The 20,034-nt window shown below is 45.3% G+C and overlaps 1 protein-coding gene across 1 annotated transcript in view; it reads right to left on the bottom strand.

The window, feature by feature from the left end:
- Nucleotides 1-2,260: 2,260 nt before the first annotated feature.
- The window catches only part of CNGB1 (cyclic nucleotide gated channel subunit beta 1), a gene marked incomplete at its 5' end in the record, with an annotated part of 43,801 nt that continues 26,027 nt past the window's right edge, over nt 2,261-20,034 (bottom strand). The window contains 15 exons of the mRNA XM_081921774.1: nt 2,261-3,350; nt 4,277-4,454; nt 4,627-4,773; nt 5,978-6,096; nt 6,641-6,724; nt 6,813-6,910; nt 9,653-9,812; nt 11,328-11,469; nt 11,699-11,821; nt 13,033-13,097; nt 14,032-14,118; nt 15,437-15,487; nt 17,069-17,277; nt 18,668-18,787; nt 19,660-19,817. Coding sequence (XP_081777900.1) covers nt 3,036-3,350; nt 4,277-4,454; nt 4,627-4,773; nt 5,978-6,096; nt 6,641-6,724; nt 6,813-6,910; nt 9,653-9,812; nt 11,328-11,469; nt 11,699-11,821; nt 13,033-13,097; nt 14,032-14,118; nt 15,437-15,487; nt 17,069-17,277; nt 18,668-18,787; nt 19,660-19,817 — 2,056 coding nt within the window. The 3' untranslated portion in view covers nt 2,261-3,035. The remainder of the gene's footprint in view (nt 3,351-4,276; nt 4,455-4,626; nt 4,774-5,977; nt 6,097-6,640; nt 6,725-6,812; nt 6,911-9,652; nt 9,813-11,327; nt 11,470-11,698; nt 11,822-13,032; nt 13,098-14,031; nt 14,119-15,436; nt 15,488-17,068; nt 17,278-18,667; nt 18,788-19,659; nt 19,818-20,034) is intronic.

Raw genomic sequence — 20,034 nt, 5'->3', positions numbered from 1 at the left:
ACTAGCTCCTTTCTCCAATCCCTTGCTGGTTTCAAACTGTTGGAGGATTGGTGTCCCTGAGCTTCTTTTTTAGTTTCAGTTGTTTAAATGCCCTGTTCCCGATTGCCCAATTTGTATTTACAGCCAGATGTGATCATATGACATGTATATTACGTACAGCCCAAGTCAATCACTGAGATCATTGGGAAAGCACTATTAATGGTTCCCTATAGGCCAGAAGCTCAACTCATGTCCACAGTGAGTCATGCCTTCAGCGTGATGGGCCCAACTCTAGGGAACTCCCTCCCACAAAGTTATAAAGGCACCGCCTCAAATGAGTTTCAGGCACCTGGTCAAACCTTACACCCTGAATGCTTCTCAAATGCTTTACTTTCTAAAATACTGAATTTTTTATTCAGGTTTTAAATTTTGTATACTGTATTGTAGTGTTGTTAGCCACTTCGGGGTGTAAATGGTGAAATTTGGAATTTAAAATGTGTATTATTAGGAAAAATGTGTACTACATTTTCAGTTTCCCTTCCTTGTCTGCAGAGTTGGCCATGGCACCTCTTTCCTTCATCCTTCCTCCCAGTTCAGCTTTCCTAAGCCATGTGTGTTTGCTGCCCTGCTGCCCGCTTCCCTTTGGCCGAACTCTGCCGTAGCTCACAGTTGTGGCTTTCTCCTCCATCCCTCCTGGAATGTCTGGGGATGCAGCTTAGGGATGGGAAGCTTAGCAGATTTTGTTTGGGGAGGGTGTTTTCCCCATTGCCTGATAAAACTCAGGATACCTCAATTTTCCCCAAGGAACTCATTGCCAGTGTGTAATAGTTAGGCTGGATTTTGCTTGACTGTGTTCCATGAGGAGAAAGAGTCAGGAAAATTGTGGTGGGTCATCATCAGCCCCCCTCACCCACATCCCACCTCCATTGTCTCTCCAGACGTCTCACCTCTCCTTGTGTGCTGGACACATAGTTCCAAGTGTCGCAGGAGTGTCCAAAGGGCAGAGTTGTGACGTGTTCATGGGAGATTCCTCCAGGAACTTTGAGCCTTTGAGGACTCTCCTCCGACACGTCTTTCCTTCACCCATGGGTAAGTCTAGCTTGCTGCTAAGGAGCAAGCAGAATGCTTTTCAGGCAAATGGCTATAAGAGGGATCCAATTGGTATTTTGCCCAGTTATTATGTCACAGTACTCGCTTGTCCATTCAGAAAGCCCTTCTGCAGTTTCCCAGCACTGGAGCTTCTAGGGACAATGTTAAGTGGAAGGTTACAAATCTCTCCAGCTATGTTCATCTCTCTTTCACCTTTCCCATGCTACCTCGTTTCTTACTGGAGATACCAGGATTTGGACCTGGGCCCTGATGCAAAAGCTTTACTACAGTGCAAGAGGTCTTTTTCTTTTATGGTGTACCAATTTAGGCTCCCTTGCTGCCACCTACTGGATAGCTAAATGATTGGCTCAGTAACGCTACTAAGCGTCTTAAAACACATTCCTGTTCCCCTCAGTGCCATTTCAAGCCACATTTGCATTTGTGATGTAGAAATGTCCTCAACTGATCACATTACCTGATTTGTTTCCGCAACCCCCCTAAATTCCAATTAAGTGAAGCAGTCATCTGCGTATGTGTTGTCATCTGCACATGTGCAATGGCTGTCTGAGCTGTACACACCTCACCTTGACTTCAGCTTGCATTTTCAAATCTAATCAAAGCTGCTTTGAGGGAAAACGCTTCAAACAGGAGTATTTCTTGAGAAACTACATGATAGATATGGATTGGGGCTGACATAATGTGTACACAGCTTTGAACATCAGACTTGGAAGCACACAGGAGCTGGAATAAAGAGTAATATGCACTCAGCCTCAATCCACTTGCTCATTTTCCATTCCATTTGCCCATTTTTTGCCTATGATTCCTATTGCAAGACAATAGTGTTCACTTGCTGACATGGGGCAGATGTTATCAAGCGAGGCATGTTAATTAGATGTTTTGGTCCATGAGTTAATTTGCAAAAGCTTAACAACAAAAACACCCTTCTGCTAATGGTCTGCTTTTCTGTTTACCCAGGCATTTGGAATGTAATTAACCTTCCTGCAGACACTACTACTTTGCATATGCTGTTTGTTACAATGCTGCTAACATTTTAAATAATTATTGTTGCGCTGTGTTCTTTGCCCCTCAGCTTACATTGCAAGGAAAAGGTTGTTAATGAATTCCCCAAAACACAGAAATGACAATAGTCATTTGGACACTGGTAACAGGTTACAAGAAATAAGGAAGAGACTAGGAGAAAGAATGCCGGTTTATTAGGTCAAGGCTAGTGTACAGCTCTTGCTACTGCCTGGAGCATGCTGGCTGGGGATGATGGGAGTCCAGAACTCCTGTGAGGCATGAGGATGGCCAAGGCTGGGCTAAGCAAGTTATGCATGTACACTCCAGGGACTGCAATGCATCAGTTAGATGTGGAAATACGACAGTCCACCAGATCAATATAGATTTGGGCATTAAAGCATACCATATTTTTCTTCAAATGTTTGTAAGCAGGGCAGGGAGATCAAACAGAGGCAGAGGAACAATTTTCACCACATCCATCAAGGCTAGAATAAAAGGCAATGGCTTTGAAACCCCGGGAAAGTAGACTGGCATTATTTACCTCCTATCTGCACTTGATGAAGTTGCCCGGTGAGGTTGTGGGAATGCCTTGTGCAAGTCCTGATTCATGATGGGGAAAGTGTGGGAGACCCGTTGTTCAAGGAGGATGTCACATAGATGAGGGTGAATTAAAGAGAGCACAAGGGGTGCAAAATTCTGCCAAGGTATGGACAAAGCCCCATACCTTGAGGGTGCAAATAATTCTAGACCTTATTTTAAAAGAGATGGATTTCCAGCCATCTTTTCATCTAATAGCACAACGTTGGAGGCTACATTCTGAATGTTGGAAGAGCCCAAGCCTATCCATATTTTGCAGTGATCCATAGTCACTAAAGTGCCTTCCTCAGGCTATGGCCTATGGCAGTGTCCTTCTATGAGAAGCAAGACAGTCAGCTAGTTGGACTTTTCTACTTAGTTTCGTCCTTGTCTAGAATCTCTACGGAGAGAATCTCTTCATCACCTTTAGGTGCTGGAGTTATGCAAACTGTAACAGAGTGATCTGAAGATTTTGAGATAATCTTCTCTGTTCTGCTGCAGTCGTCTGATTTTTGGGGACCAGCTGGTGAGCTATGAACGGCTGGTGATTTAGGCAGAACTGATCTTCGGGAGCCGGGAGGTGATCTATGACTGGCTGATGGTTTAGGTGGAACTGATTTCTGGGAGACGGTTGGCGATCTATGACTGGCTGGTGATTTAGGTGGAACTGGAGTGGCACTGGCCTCCTGAAAGACAAAGGTATCACACTGGTGGTTACCTGAATATGGGGCATGCTTGGTATCTGGGGCAGGGAGATGTCTGGCACAAGTCTGCCTGGAAACAACCCTCACCAATCCAAAAATAATTTATCTTTCTAGTCCCTGATGTGTAGAGACTCTCAGTAGTATTCATAGAACAAAAGTATATTCTCACCCCATAGCCAAAGTGCTTTTGGTGCTAGCCAGCCAGTTGGGATACCGGCAGGAATCTAGGAGTTGCTCAGGGCTGAAACAGCTCTCCCTCTTGACACCCACTGTTCAGCATAACAATTCCGGAAAATTCTGTGCTCCTGGTGTCCACTGAGCTCTTTGGGAGGAAGGGGTTTTAGTTGCTTCCTTTTTGTGTTTTTCAAAAAATGTGTGTATTTTGGCAAACATTTAGGTTCACTCAGTGACCTTGTTTTGCTACCATCCCTGTTGACACTGGGGCACCGAGCTTGCAGTTAGAGGAAGCTATAAATAAATAGGAAGAACCCTATTTATTTATATGCTCTAGCTTCAGTCCAAGCTTTGAAAACATGCCAATCCAGAGCTCTTGCATAGATTAAGTCTTGCCTAGCGGAAAGGTTGTTTTGTTTTAGAAAGCTAGGGAAATCAGACACATTGAACCAAAGGTAACAAAGTCCCAACATCTCTAAATGAGAAGTGGCCTTGGGATGCTGGTGCTACTGAGTGGAATGGTGGCAGGGCAGGGAGATAAGTGTTTAACCATTTCCCTGCTGCTCATTATATTGTTTTTCAGCTCAAAAACAGCCCTCCTTCAGTTGCTCTTCCCCTGTGGGGTCCCAGCTGTAAAAACACCATGGAACTTCCTAACTTGTTAGGTTCTTCTACCCCATTTCCAGAGAGAACTCACTGTTGACATTTGCAGCTACTTTTTTCTGTGCATTTACCTGCATAGCTTTCAGCTCTTTCAATTTCCATCTGATATGAGCCAACCGCCCTTTGCCTCCCATCTTTCCTGCAGCGAATAAGGCGGCTTGGAAGAGCTTAGGAGTCCCAGCTCTTGGAGGAATGATGATGCCTTTGCTTTTGTCATCCTTAGTTTTGCTGTTGTTTTTCAGCATTCTCCTAAGAACAGAAAGGGAAAACAGGTATTTTCACACATTGTTCAGGTGTTGGGAATATTAGGAGCCAATGAGCTGCTGAGCCTAAATTTCAGCTTGGACTCATGAAATTTCAGACTTGATAGAGAGCATGGCTGTGCACAAACATACCAGCACCTGGCTATCCTGCAGCTCACCTGGCCTTCTTCCGCAGCAACTTCTGAGACTCTGGATAATGCACTAAAATTTCATTCAAATCTTTCTTTTCCAAGATGAAAAGGTTAGTAAATCCATGAGCCACAACATTCGCTGTGCGTCGATTTCCACCTCCCACAGCTAGTAAGCTAAGAAAAAGAAAAAGACATCAACTGGGGACTCAATCTGGTTTCCATAACTCAACATCTACTATTGAATACAGTGGGGAACTAAGCTTGGCTCCTGTGCCTTTTTTCTCAGCGTCTCCTGAGGACCTCATTCAGCATGAATGAAATAACTAGCTTCCAGCAAGATCTTGTATGACTGCACACTCCACAAGATCTTGTGAGATCTCACCAGAAACAGGTGCCCCTGCCAGCACCGCTTCTCCACTGGCAGCAGAGGTGGCGAGATGCCTGTGTGGAACACCACCTCATGGGCTTCTGCTGCTTGAGGCAGTCACCTCACCTTGCCTCATGGGTGGGCTGCCCCTGAACCAAATTGCTCTTCTGCATTTCCATAATGAGAGTTTGGCAGAAGGAGGCATGGGAAATGGGTACAGATTATTGGTAAACTATAATTTTTCAGGTGTCATTTTTCAAGGCATCATAATTTGCTTTCTGGGTTCTGCACGGTGCATTCTGTGTTCCTCATTAGGTGATGGAATTCTTCAGAGTTTTGAAAACCCTGTTGTCACTGTCTTTATAGATACAGATTTCTCTTTCTGTATTAATTCAGGAGAAGTAAAAACTCTGCAGGAATATGACTCATGGACAATTGAATAATAAGTATAGCCTATTTCATGCGGATTTCTATGTCTCCAAGAGAGAGCTTCAATTGTTCAGTTAGAATGATTTCATTCTTTCCTTTTTTATTAGATGATTTATCTACTTTAATGTGCAATAACTCCACTGAATTTCTCCTATTATTATAGACCCTCCAGTCATTTGTCCAATTTTTTTTTGGGGGGGGGACGACTTCATACAATCCTGATTGATTAGGAGTGTATTTGTTAGCCAAAGTATATTTAGCCCCCTCTGTAGTTGAAATCTAGAACAAAATCAGATAGTTGCCATGTACATCTCTTTATAGCCATTCAGTTTCAAGATTCAAAGGTGGAAAGGATAGTCAAAGTACCTATATTTCTTTGTTATCAGGACTTCTCTTATCATCAGGGAAATCTTTTTCAGTTGAAGGGGGAAAAATTACCTGAAAAATCTGCCGATCTCATTTTGGATGAAAAGTAAGCAAGACTGTACATGACTATACTTTTATCTTTCTGAGCCCCTTTCTTCTCCTTCCTGTTGCCAAGCCCAGTTTCCTCCCCACATCGACATTCTCCATCTGTCTGACCTTATTTCTCCAAACACAGATCCAGCTTTCAAAGTCACAAGCACCGTTTTCCCATCAGGTCCTCCGAGCACCTTGACTTGCCCGACTTGAATGATGTACATCTCTCTGCCAATTTCCCCCTGAAGTAACAAGGAGGAAAAGTGTTCTTTGCAGCACCAGGGATCCTTTGCCCTTCAGGTTTCAGACTGACTACCCAAGTTTTGAATGTTGTTCTATTTATTTTTATTGCTGCTTTCATGTCATAGAATCTTAGAATTGTAGAGTTGGAAGGTATCGTGGGGGTCAGCTAATCCAAGCCCCTGTCCCTGAGATTGTCTCATGCTCTACCAACTGAGCTACAACAGCAAAAACTGTAATTTGTTGAGGGTGCTGGGAATTGTTAGCTCTGTAAGGGGTATCACCCATAACAAACTACCATTCCCAGGATTTTTGGGGGGAGGAGGTGAGAGGAAGCCATGACTCTGAATAATGGAGAACAATACTATCAAGGTATAGTGCAGAAAGGACTGCCAACCACTACAAACATTTTCATAGTCACTGAATCCAAAGTCACTGAAAACTGGGTACTTAAAATGTCATGCAAGTATTCCCACACCTCACCCCTCATTCCACAGTTCAACTCAGCTCAACCCTACTTTTCACTTCTTAGACAAAGCTGGTTACCTTCTTGCAGACGTAGTCATTGGGCAGGTACACCACAGATCTGAGCCTTTTCAGCATGTCAAAAATCATCTGCCGGTCACAACCCTGAATGCAAAGGAAGGAAGAATCAGTTGGCTTGTACAAACATGTCTGGATTTAAGTAAGCGAATCCCTGAGGGGGTGTGGACCATACCTGAAAAAGAGGCACCTTGCTAACAATGTCATAGTTCACATCAACTGCAATGTCCAACTTCATCTTGTCTGGCAGCTGCATCAGTAATTCCGATTCGTCTGCAGCAAAGGAAGTGTAAGGAAGAGTTTGCCTTTCCTGAAACCGCGGATTAGAGAATTGCCTGTGCACATATTTTAAAACTCAAACAGCAGGGGGGCCACCAGGGGGCGCATTGGAAGATGGCCGACAATAACATCTTTCCGACCCACATGAGGTAATTAAGAGGCTGCTATGGGAAGTATGCAGCCTTCCTTGCCCCCCCAAGGGGATGGGGGGGACTGCCTTGCCAGTGGGGTCCATAATTCACCCCCGGATTCAAAAGAAGGGGGTGTGGACACTTGGCACAAGCCCTCGAGTGAAGTCTGCTCTTCCTGATGCTATCTCCAATCAGCGCACTGGTTCGCAGTAGCTCGAAATATATAATTGGAAATTTATAATTGTAAAGAAGCTAATTGCACATACATCAAGTGAAAATTGGGAGTAAAGACTGCTGAATACAGTGGTGCCCCGCAAGACGAATGCCTCGCAAGACGAAAAACCCGCAAGACGAAAGGGTTTTTCGGTTTTTGCGACGCTTCGCTAGACGATTTTCCCTATGGGCTTGCATCGCAAGACGAAAGCCCATAGGGAAATCTCGGGGACCTCTTTTAAATGCTGGCGGTGGGGAGCAAAGCCTTTTCCCCCCCTCCGGACTTCAGAAGAGGTCCAGGAAGGCCGGCGGGGGCGAAAGGCTTTGCTCCCCACCGCCAGCATTTTAAAAGCGGTCCGGGATAGCAGGGAAGCGCTTCCCGCTATCCCGGACGGCTTTTGAAGGCAGACGGGGGGGGGAGCAAAAACTTTTGCCCCCTGCCGGCCTTCGGAAGAGGTCCTGGACCTCTTCCGAAGGCGGGCGGGGGGCAAAAGTCTTTGCTCCCCCCTGCCTGCCTTTCCGGGAGAGCGGAAAAGGCAGCACTGCCTTCCCGCTCTCCCGGAAAGGCAGGCAGGGGGGAGCAAAGACTTTTGTCCCCCGCCCGCCTTCGGAAGAGGTCCAGGACCTCTTCCGAAGGTGGGCGGGGGACAAAAGTCTTTGTCCCCCTGCCTGCCTTCCCGGGGGCTTTTAAATCGCCCCGGGACAGCTGAGAATTCCTCCGCTGTCCCTGGGCGATCTTAAAATGCTGGCGGGCGGCAGCGAAGGCTTCGCTGCCGCCCGCCAGCATTTTAAGATCGCCCCGGACAGCGGAAAAGTCCTCCGCTGTCCCTGGGCGATCTTAAAATGCTGGCGGGCGGCAGCGAAGCCTTCGCTGCCGCCCGCCAGCATTTTAAAAGCCCCCGGGACAGCGGAAAAGTCTCCGCTGTCCCGGGAAGGCAGGCGGGGGGGGGGAAGCAAAGACTTTCGCCCCCGACAGCCTTCAGAAGAGGTCGGGGGACAGACTGTCCCCAGACCTGGTCTGAAGGCGGTTCGGTTTCCATAGGAACGCATTAATTGATTTTTAATGCATTCCTATGGGAAACCGTGCTTCGCAAGACGAAAAACTCGCAAGACGAAAAGACTTGCGGAACGAATTAATTTCGTCTTGCGAGGCACCACTGTAATGTGATCTCTGTAAGTGGAGCAACGGGCGGGACAATAAATCAAGTGAAGAATCATCATTAAAAGACTGGTATGTTGGAGTTAAACGGAACGAGGGGGGAGGAAAAACTTTTTTTTTTTTGCCTTATGTGAGTACCAATAATCCTCCTCTCTAGAGAGAAGAAATGTTGTCATTACTAATCACAAGCAAGAGACTAAGATCTGTGTGGGAAATAATTATTGACTAAAGAAAGGACTGGTGGATGGAAGGAAAACTTTATGACGCAGTTATAAATTGAGTCTTGAGAAGACAGGCTTGCCTAAGGAGGACGAGAGGGAGGAGGACCAGGGTCATTGGAATGCGAATGTATGGTTATTGGAACGTTATCTTGACCTGGCAGAACCCTCTGAATTATAGGTGGCAAGCCTGTGAATCAGCGGACAGACTGTGGAAATGTTTCTAACGGAGGTGTGGAAATGGCGTCTGTCCTTTATGTCCTTTACACTCTACACTTTTGTAGAGTGTAAAACCCACGCAGGAGATGTTCGTCTTTCACCCGCTTGTGAAGATTATCAGAGATCATAAAGAAAAGAATATATGATAACAACAAGAAGATGAAGAAAATAATAAAAAGACTATCTGGACAGAACTGGATAGAACTGTTTAATCAAAGCAGCAGCAGGAGTGGTGTTCGGTCCCCTTTCGGAGCTTGGAGTATGGGTACCCGCAACAAAAAATTTAAAAATCTGGCTGTATAATTTGGAATTGATGTGATTTGGAATTAATGTGATTTGATTTGCCTGTGCAGTAGTCCAGACACCAACAGAAAAGCCACTCCTCCAAAGCTGATATTTTCATAGGAGAAAAAGGTCCTATTGGCATCAATGGAACCACAGCAGGGAAGGAAAAGGTTAAATTTCTCACCCTGATTGTAATTATCAGTCTCTTCCTCTCCCCTCCACTCCCCCACCACCTGTGGCTGCTACTTGTGTCATTCAATTCACCTGAAATGTAAATATGCATTCAAAATTATGGCTAGTTTGGCCCTAAACTGGGGTAGCCAACATGGCACCCTCCAGTGGTTGTTGGACAGCCCCTGCAGCCAGTCAATAGGTAGTGGACAGGGTGCTGGGAACTGGGGCCAAGCAACATCCAGAGAGCGCCATTTTAGCTAGCCTTGACCTAAGCCATATTGAACAACAAGAGGAACACCTTATGAAGCCAATATTCAAAGCCCTAGTTCAGTCTTACCCAGCATGCCTTGAGAGTGCCAAGTGTACTCATACCACGTTTTGACTCTATTCTGAACAGATCGGGGGATTTTGTACAAAGCCATGTATCTAATTGTGTTGTCCATACAGCTCCGATAGTATGTCTGTCCAGCAGTGGCAGCCCCAACAACATCTCTCATCTGTGTGAGATAAAGAGAAAACCATTCAGGGGATTTTTGTTCAGCATTGCCTACCTACACCATTGAACTATCCCTGCCTTCCCCAACCTGATGCCTTCAAACTAAAGCTCCCAAGCTCCAAGCTTCAGGTGGCTGTGCTGATAGAAGGTGATCATGGGGGTTGGGGAGCACCAGTTCACAGAAGGCTGAGTTACTAATGGGAGTAAGTTATAGTTCCCAGAGTCCCCTGTAAAGAGGGACTGACTGTTAAGCCACTGTGGAAACTGTAGCACTGTGGGGGGAATAGGGGCCTCCTAACTCTCCGCACCCTTAACAAACTACAATTCCCAGGATTCTTTGGGAGAAGCCATGACTGTTCAAAGCAGTATAGTGAAGGTAAAGGGGACTCCCGACCATTAGGTCCAGTCGTGACCGACTCTGGGGTTGCGGCACTCATCTTGCTTTATTGGCCAAGGGAGCCAGCGTACAGCTTCACGGTCATGTGGCCAGCATGACTAAGCCGCTTCTGGTGAACCAGAGCAGTGCACGGAAACGCCATTTACCTTCCCGCCGGAGCGGTACCTATTTATCTACTTGCACTTTGACGTGCTTTCGAACTGCTAGGTTGGCAGGAGCAGGGACTGAGCAACGGGCACTCACTCCATCACAGGGATTTGAACCACCAACCTTCTGATCGGCAAGTCCTAGGCTCTGTGGTTTAACCCACAGTGCCACCCGCGTATATACCGTAATTGTGCTTTAAATGTATAGAATGAATGTGGCCTGAATTAAACAAACGGCTAGGCAAGTAGCTGCAAATTTCTTCAGTCCTGAAATAAAACCAGAACTCATGTTGAGATGTTTTATTATATGAGATTGTAGGGTAATTTTTTTTCTTTCTTTCTTTCTTTCTTTCTTTCTTTCTTTCTTTCTTTCTTTCTTTCTTTCTTTCTTTCTTTCTTTCAACTGGAACATGATACCTGAATGGTGGCCATTCACTTTGTAGAGTCGAGAGCCTGGGAATGCCTTGATATTAACTTTATCTATGAATAGGCTGGGAAAAGTCCCAGTTTCCACACAACAGAGCCCAACACTTTATAAGCATCTGCTTACATTCTTAATGAGTTTCCCCTTCCCCAGCATTGTTTTAACAGACTTTTAAAATGTGAATACTCCTCAACTCATGCCAGGGCAGAAAGTGGGCGAGTCAAACTGCAAATTTTCACTCTGCCTCCTCCAGACTGGTGTAGCAGAGGTGCCAGAATTGCACCCATTGCCAATAGCTGGACACCTCCCCACCCTCTAAAATGCTCTGTTTCAGGGGTTTATTGGCAAGGGTACTGCCAATGGTAGCTTCTGCCTGCAACTTTTGGTGGGCACAGTGGGGACCTCTGCAGTGGCAGAGGCATCCTGTCAGCAGAGTCCACTGCATCCTAAACCTTCACTGCATCCTAACCCCCTCTAGGTGGGCAGAATCAGGGCAGGGGGAGGAACAAGGATTGTTGTGTACTGAAAAGGCATGGATTGTTTTCTTACCTGACCTATCATGACAGAGAAAGCAAAGACACCTGTGAAGTAATTGAGCAGCTGAAAGATGATCTCAAAGAGGGTCTCTGGGTCTGGCAGTCCTCCAATTGTTATCAAAGTCTTGACAGCCCAGTAATAACAGCGGATATAGCTTATAAAAAAAAAGATATGAGAGGATAAGAATGCCCAAGCAACTGATCTACTACTGCTTTTATCCTGTAACAATGAATTATACCAGCCTTCCCCAACCTAGTGCCTTCTAGATTTTTTGGCTCTATGATGCCGGGGCTGATGGGAATTGTAGTCCAAAACATCTGGAAGGCACCGTGTTGGGGGTGGTTGGATTATAGCAATGCAGAAATGAAATATATAATGAGTACCTGTTTCCTTCCCCATTGTAGACCCAGGCAGTTGAGCCCAACCCCTGAGAGGAGGATGCCCAGTAATATAAACATGAGTTCACATGTAAGCTGAAGAGCAGGTAGGCTGTGATCCTTACCACTCTACAAAGAGGGTGAAGAAAGACGACAATGTTAACAAAATACTCTTTAAGTTGTTCTCTAAAACAATCTCACTTTTCATGTCTGCATTCCCATTTGCAACCTATAGAGCCACTAGTGGTCAATTGTACTTATGTATGGTCTTAGGAACAAATAGCTTATATTATAGTGATTGTTATATGGTAGTTACACTGGATATGCCAATGGAAAGTAGACACTTTGGCCCTCCTATTCCATAAGTTTGCCTTCATACAGATTTTCTTTTAGGAGCATCATCTATGTGCAACTTCAAAAATAGTTTTAAAACGTGCAGAGGTGAGAAGGGGCCAGGGGTCAATCAATGATGGTCGCTGGAGGTCTCCCTGTGAAAATGTAGTCGGGGCAGAAGGCAGATTGCCATGAACCTAGTGAGTTCTAGGGGAAAAAGGCATTGGCCTTATCTAAAAATTTGTCTAACCCCCACCCAGTTTTTACCATAACAGATTGGTTAGGCTTTAAAGTGCTACGAGATGCTTGGTTGTTTTCACCTCAACAGCCCAACACAACTGCTGCCCTCTGAAAAAAGTCACATGCTGTGAATTCTGGAAATAATGGAATTACATTAGACTATGTAGATCAACATGCAGCTTTTCTCTTCAGAAGGTCTCGGGGCTCATCCAGGCTTCTGCTCATCCCACTGCTTTCACCCAAGGAAGCCTGATAGAGCAAATTTGGTTTTCCTCTTAATGATGCTTGCTCTGTTTTCCACACTAAAGAGTGGGTTTTATTGAGGAAAGCGGTGGGGCAAGTGGAAAAACACTTGGATCCATGCTTTCTAGGCACAAGACAAGTTAAGGGTAGGTGATCCCTCAGTTTTGTGGGGGGGAATCAGTACAGTGGTACCTCGGGTTACATACACTTCAGGTTACAGACTCCGCTAACCCAGAAATAGTGCTTCAGGTTAAGAACTTTGCTTCAGGTTGAGAACAGAAATTGTGCTCCTGCAGCGCGGCGGCAGCAGGAGGCCCCATTAGCTAAAGTGGTGCTTCAGGTTAAGAACAGTTTCAGGTTACGTACGGACCTCTGGAACAAATTAAGTACTTAACCCGAGGTACCACTGTACAAAGAGAAAGTTATGAAAGGAACTAAAATGCTGCAATGCTCCTGAGTCTCCCCTCTTCCTATAGCAGCTGCATTCAAGAGTGAAGAGGGTCAGCAGCAAAAGCTTACCTCACCTGTAAACATAGGCCTTGCTCAGAATAGCTTCAAGCCGATTGTTAAACTCAAAGAAGGCCATGTACTGTGGGACAGAATGAAAAGTACAGATGAGCACCAAGAGCAGTTCAGGGACAAATGGAGAAATATTTCACAATAAAATTAGCTGGAAAAGCTCCCAGCACTTTTTCTTAATTACTGAAATAATGATTTGGTGGGTGTCCCTTCAGCAGCACCTGAATCAAATTCCTTGAAAGTGCTTTGAAGGGAAGGTACCTGAAAGGTCATCAAGATCAAGCCACTGCCACAGAATTCCTAGCAGGAGGCTATCCAGATTCTGTTTTAAAATGTCTAAGAAAGGAGATTCAGGTAGGTAGCCGTGTTGGTCTGACGCAGTTGAAATAAATTAAAAAATTAAATAATTGTCCAGTAGCACCTTAGAGACCAACTACGTTTGTTCTGGGTATAAGCTTTCATGTGCAAGCACACTTCTTCAGATACACTGAAACAGAAGTCACCAGACCCTTATATATAGTGGGAAGGTGGGGTGGGGTTTTTCTTACACATGCTAAAGCTATTTTGGGTCATCTGCATACTATCCGATGCTTTTTCCTGTAGGACTAATGCAGTCGTCAACAGGTTTACCATACCCATTGAGTCAATCACCCATCTCCTACTACCCTTCTGAGAAAAACCCCACCCCATACTTAGTTGGTCTCTAAGGTGCTACTGGACAATTTTTTAATTTATTAAGAAAGGAGAGTCTGCCACCTTCCAAGGCAGTCTATGGTAGCAATGGAAGGATCTGCAAATTTAGGATCTCTGGATGAGCCCAAAGTGACAGCCCTTCAAATATTTAAAGGTTTCAATAAATACCTCAAGTGCATTTCCCACTTTCAGCAAGCCCAGCAAAAAAGGGAAAATGTTCTTCCTCCCCCTCCCTGTTTTGCACATCTACTAAAACACAACAAAAAGAGTTTTGAAAATAGGTTGTAGGAGCGTAACTCGTCCTGACTCACCTTTAAACAGCGAGGCAAGCGCAAGAGAGGATGGAAACCCACTTTGAGGTAAAGAAAATCCAGTGGAAGAAGGCAGATCACATCCATCTGGAAAGAGGCACACAGTCCACCCAAAAAAAAAATATTAGCAACTTGATCTGCCAACACTGCATGTAATTTGAGGGCACCTTTAAATGGCTTTACAATACTTATTGTGTTTGTCATCTCAGCATCTCTGCTTTTCATGTGCGGAACTGGAGCTAGGAGACAGTGACTTGCCTCTGACCACATAATGGTGTCAGGCAATCCAAGTGGGGCGAATGCTTCCCATCAGAGGCACAAAGAGAGCATTCAGCACCTGTTAAAAGGCCACGGTGCAGGAGCTAAGAAACCAGGGTGGTTTTGAAGGGCAAGGGAAGAGATGCAAGGGGAACAGAGGGATGAGGTAGAGGCCAGGTGTGGTGTAGTGGTTAGAGTTCCAGGATAGGACCTGGGAGACCAGAGCTCAAATCCTCACTTGGCCATGAAGCTCACTGGGTAACCTTAAGCCAGTCACTGTCTCTCAGCCTGACTTCCTTCATAGGGCTGTTGTGGGGATTAAATGGGAATGGGGAAAACCACACCACTCTGAGCTACATTAAGGAAAGGTGGGATATAAATGTAATAATAAATAAATGAAACTAGAAGGGAAAGAGGCAAGTTATAAAGGGACATTTCTGCTGTCTCTGCGAGGACAACAAGGAGGAGGGGAAAATAGGAAGAGGAAAAAGATGGAAGGGCCTGGGGCTCTTAGCCCCAGAGGTGAGCCGGAAAGAGGGAGGGGGTGAAAAGCAGCAAGCAGGAGATGAAACAGTGCAAAGGGACATCAGAGAAGAAAGATATTCAAGGCAAGAGCCTGGGAAACAGGAAGATGGGAGAAAAGACAGCAGGAGGGACAATGTTGCATGTAAAACAAAACACACTGGCATCCTGTGATGAAAGAGGCCAGCCAAACTCTTTGAGTACGGTCCCCATCAGGAGAAACCACCAGGGGCTCAGAGCCCCAGGTGGTTTCTTCTGTACTGAGATCCTTCATCAGGAGATTCCAGATATTTGTCAGGTTCAGCCCTGTCCAGACCTTGAACTTAAAAGTCTCCTCAAAGTAGGACTGTTTGCAACTTTGCAAAGCACATTTGTTTACATAAGTGAATTATATCAAAAACAAAACTACCATTGTAATATTTGATTGTGGCATGGATGAGCGCTTCATATAACTAAAATTGCTGTAGTTGAACTAAAATGATGCAACTCTTAATTTCTAGGCACTGATCATTTTACATATGACAGCCTTCCCCAAACAGGTGCCCCTAAGTTGTAGTCCAAAACATCTGGAGGGTGCCAGCTGGCAGAATGCTGAATTAAAACAAGTAAGGAAAATGGTACAGACCTTGAAACGGCCTGACTTCAGATAGTTCTTCCTCATGGCCTTTTTATCAGTCTGGAAGGGGAGGCAAAAGGAGAGGGGGCATCACCACTTGTTTCACAGTGGAAGAAGCGATGCATCCATCAGAGATTTGTAAATAATGGGCAGCCACACAGCCAGGAAAGAAGCAAGAAATGAAAGCCTGTCCACCAACCAAAATTTAAAATATATTATGGGTACCCCCACACTGGCTGTTTCTGTCAGATCCAAAGTGTCCACAGCTAAGAGAGGTCCTTGGACGGTGAAGATAAACAAGCTTGCCCAATGGCAGGGCTGGGGAACCTGTGGCCCTCCAGACATTGTTGGAGCCTAACTCTCATCATCACCGATGTGCTGGCTGTTGGAAATAGAGAGTTCAACAACATCTGGAGAGCCACAGGTTCTTCATTTATGGTTTGTGATCTTTAGCCACACAGGGTTTTCACAGAATCACAGGGCTCATCCACATTGGCCTGTGCCTAGAAAGCATGGGTCTGAACAATTTCCCCCTTGCCCCACTATATTCCCAGGGAAAACCTGTTCTTTAGTGATAAATTGGAAACCAACATCAATCCATAGAAAACCCAAATTGCTGTTTGTTCCTAATGAGCACGAAAGAATCGTTTCCCTAGGGGGAAGCAGTGGGACAAGAGGAAGTGTGGATAAGCCCATAGGATTGCAGCACTGGATGGTTCTCAAATGATGGAAAGCCCACCACCTTCTGAGGTAGTCCAGTCCATTGTGCAACAGCTCTCACCATCATAAAATTCTTCCTACTGTTTAGTTGGTATCTTCTTTCTTGTAATTTGAATCTATTTGTTCAAGCAGCAGAAAGCAAGCTTGCTCCATTTTCTGTGTCACAGCCCTTTAGATATTTGAATATGGCTATAATCTCATATAGCTTTCCCCTGGGGAAACCTGTGGTTTAGCACTGAATCAGAACAAACTGCAATCAGGTTTTCTGCGGATTGCTGTCTGCTCCAATTTGGTGCTAAGGAGTGTGTTTTCTCGGGGAAAGCGGTGGAGCAAAGGAAAGGGACAAGCAGGAAAGTGTTCAGACACATGCTTCCCATGCACAGGACAAGTAGAAGTGTGAAAGGCCCTCAGTCTTCTCTTATCCAGGCTAAACATTCCCAGCTCCCTCAACTGTTCCCCATAAGGCCTGGTTTCCTCATAATGCTTGGCTTTCTCAAGGACTAAAAGGTAAAGGGACCCCTGACCATTAGGTCCAGTCGCAGACAACTCTGGGGTTGCAGCGCTCATCTTGCTTTATTGGCTAAGGGAGCTGGCGTCATGTGGCCAGCATGACTAAGCCGCTTCTGGAGAACCAGAGCAGCACATGGAAACGCCGTTTACCTTCCCGCCAGAGCGGTACCTATTTATCTACTTGTACTTTGACATGCTTTCGAACTGCTAGGTTGGCAGTAGCAGGGACCGAGAAACAGAAGCTCACCCTGTCGCGGGGATTCAAACCGCCGACCTTCTGATTGGCAAGTCCTAGGCTCTGTGGTTTAACCCACAGTGCCACCCGCATCCCTTTTAATCCACAGTGCCACCCGCGTCCCAAAACGTCAGGGGCTAATCCAATAGAACAAAGACCTTATGGGTGTCACTTACTATGATGTCTCCTCTTTGGACAAATTGCAGGCGGACCTGAAAGATGCTGATATCCAAAATGTAGATGAGGTCACAGAAATAGTCCACAGCCATCCAGTAGTAAACATTTGCAGGTGTTTGGAACGGGAAAGCCCAGCGGACTGGAATCAGCCAGCAGTTCCAATTCCATGCCAAAACCACAATGAAGAGCCACAAGATGTACATCAGATCTAGAGTGGGAGGGGAAAACCCAGAACAGACTCAGGAGCTCTGCTAGTTGCCAAGAACATATCCTGCTTCTCTTGTTTAGGGTAACTCAGTGGAACTATAGGAACTGAGCACAGCAGCATGGGGGTCCAAAATAACAGGACCTCAAAATAGAAGGCAAACCAGTTCCTGTGGGATCAGAGAATGAGAACTTTGTGCAAGATGAATTAGTAGTTCTCAACCATAAATGTGCTCCATGAATGTTCTCCACTATAGTTCTTTTTTTGCTATGAATAAAGTTGATTAAGAGATGGAGCCATTCCAGCACCCACCTCTCAGTTTAATCGTGAACTCACTGGGTGGCCTTAGACAAGCATTTATCTCTCAGCCTTAGGTCTCCATCTGAAAATCTGGGGACATCTACATACTGGCCTAGGGATTCCAGGTAGGGATGGAGCAGGAATTTGATTCTGTTCACATTTGAATTGTTTGGAATGGATGAAACAGTCTATTTCTGGTCTCTGTCAATTTTGAATGCATCTTCACAATTCCACTCCATCCCATTTCCATATTAACCTCCAATATTTTAAAAGAGGTTTGTAAATTTGTATTACAATACAAACACATGTGTTATGTCACAAAGCACATATAGAATATTTGTGAATTTCTAAATGTATTTTGTACTAAAATGCACCTTTTAAATGCATTTTGGTATTTTATTTTTTAGCTGAGCACTTTATAGTGCAATTTGAAGGAGTGTGGACTTATCCAAAGGATCATTCAGGAGGTTTGAATGAAGTTGGCTGACTTAAAAATGGAGTTCACTGCTTTATCCCTCTTAAGTGCCTGTTTCCAAAAAGAGATGCTCAGCATCAAGCAACCTGCCCATCAGCCTCTGGCCTGTTCCTGTTAGAATTCCTGCTCCATAATTGCAGTCATGGGATTTTTGTCTATCACATGACGGTGTCTGTTTTGACTCCACAAAGTGGGAAGTGACGGAGACAGGATGTTTGTGTTACTGTGTTCCGTGAAGTGGGACTTTTGTCCTCTCTCTGCTGTCTGATGCTAGAGAGAGAGGGAGCCATGTTGCAGTGCTCAGGGTGTGTTTATATGTAAATAAAGTAGATTAGCCAAAATGCTGAGTTGCTGAGGTCTGTTACGCAAGCTGCGAAGACTCTGCGGATCCCTAAGTGTGCCGATGTCTGTTGGCATCGGTCGCTGTAATGTTCGGGCAGAAGAAAGCTGTTGAAGCTCCCAAATGAAAGACCAGGAGGGAGAGAACATATCAGTCGGGCATGTGTCTCTGCCAGGGTCCTACTCGAGAGTAGGACGAGCTACTGACATGGCCATCCCCCCCCCTGCTTAATATTCTACAGCAGGCTCTTCGGTCAAAAGCCTATTCCAGGTACTCACTGGTGAGCGGGTCAATGCTGCTAGGGAACTGGCATTTTCTTGCACGTGGGGGACTTTGCTTCTTTCGACCCTTCTCACTCGCTCCCTCTTTTTCTTCTGGAGGCTTTTCTTTGGAAGGTGCTATGGGAACAAGTGAAAACCAGGCAAACTTTGGAATCAAAACCATTGTTTTTAGCCAGCCTTTGACCATCTTAATTGATACTAGGTGTGCAGAGGCTGCAGTTATTCAACAGCGAGAATAAAAAATCTCTGCACATGCTTGGGCACTGTGGTGCCAACCTGGTGCCCTCCAGATGTTTTGGACTGCAACTCCCCTCAGCTCAAGCCAACTGGGGTAGATAGGACCAAGAGTCCAAAATGTCTGGAGGGCATCAGGTTGGGAAATGCTGCTTCTGAGTCTTTAATCATTAGACACAGAAGGCCAGGGTTGTTTTCCTCCATGTATTTTGGTGCTCAAGTTACCCATCCTCTGGTGATGGTCATGCCCCCCCCCCCAACTCACACCCAGAGTCAGTTTTTACATGCAGCTGATTTCTGCTTCACCTAGAAGAACCTGGTATCAAAGGATGGAGAGAGAGTGTGTGTCTGGAAAGTTGCTGCGCCCATTTGCTAATCAGGAAGACCTTTGACATAGCAGCCATCGGGGTCAGCTATCAGGGTCCAGCAAAGCTTATGCTGCCCATCCTAAGGAAGCTGAAGAGAAGCTAAACCCCTGCTGCAAAGTGCTAGTTTGATTGAGTCCAAGCTTTGCAAAGCTTATTTATGCTTCAGTTAAGTAAGTGCACTATGGCTTCAGAAACCTCAAAAAGTCATGTTGCAATAAGCAATTGGCAACCCTTGAAAAAGAGCTTGTCAGAAGGTGACAAGGAGCAGAGAGATGTTTCAGAAATAGGTTGAATATCTTTAACCCCCTGCTAGACACAGGACACCCCCCCCCCCCGGAAAAAGGAGAGCCTTCAAGTTTTGTAATAGATGGTTCTGGTCTCACTTACACGCCATGGGGGTTTCATCGTCAGAAGAAGCATCTGGGTCAATCAATTTCTCTTTCACTTTCTCTGTTCGGTCTTTAAAGAGACGCACCAGTTCTTGCAGACGGTCATTGATAACTGCACTGTTTTGGCTCGCTGTTGAGCTGCTGCGATCTGGCAAACTATAGTAAAACCAGGCCAGATATTATGAATGAAAACTTTCCCATTGCTTAATGCTATAATCACCAGAAGTGATATTATGAATGAAAACCTTTTCATTGAACAATGCTATATTAATTAATTCTAGGCCCAATTTTAGCAAGATGTAGTGAAGGAGGGACCATTTCTCCTCATATACACATTTTTTAAATGCAATTGTGCCTAATATGCCAATATTTG

This window comes from Podarcis melisellensis, assembly GCF_964234715.1.
Source record: "Podarcis melisellensis genome assembly, chromosome: 8".
Classification (NCBI taxonomy): Eukaryota; Metazoa; Chordata; class Lepidosauria; order Squamata; family Lacertidae; genus Podarcis; species Podarcis melisellensis.
Note: the sequence above shows the minus strand (reverse complement) of the source record. Positions and strands in the feature narration are given on the sequence as shown.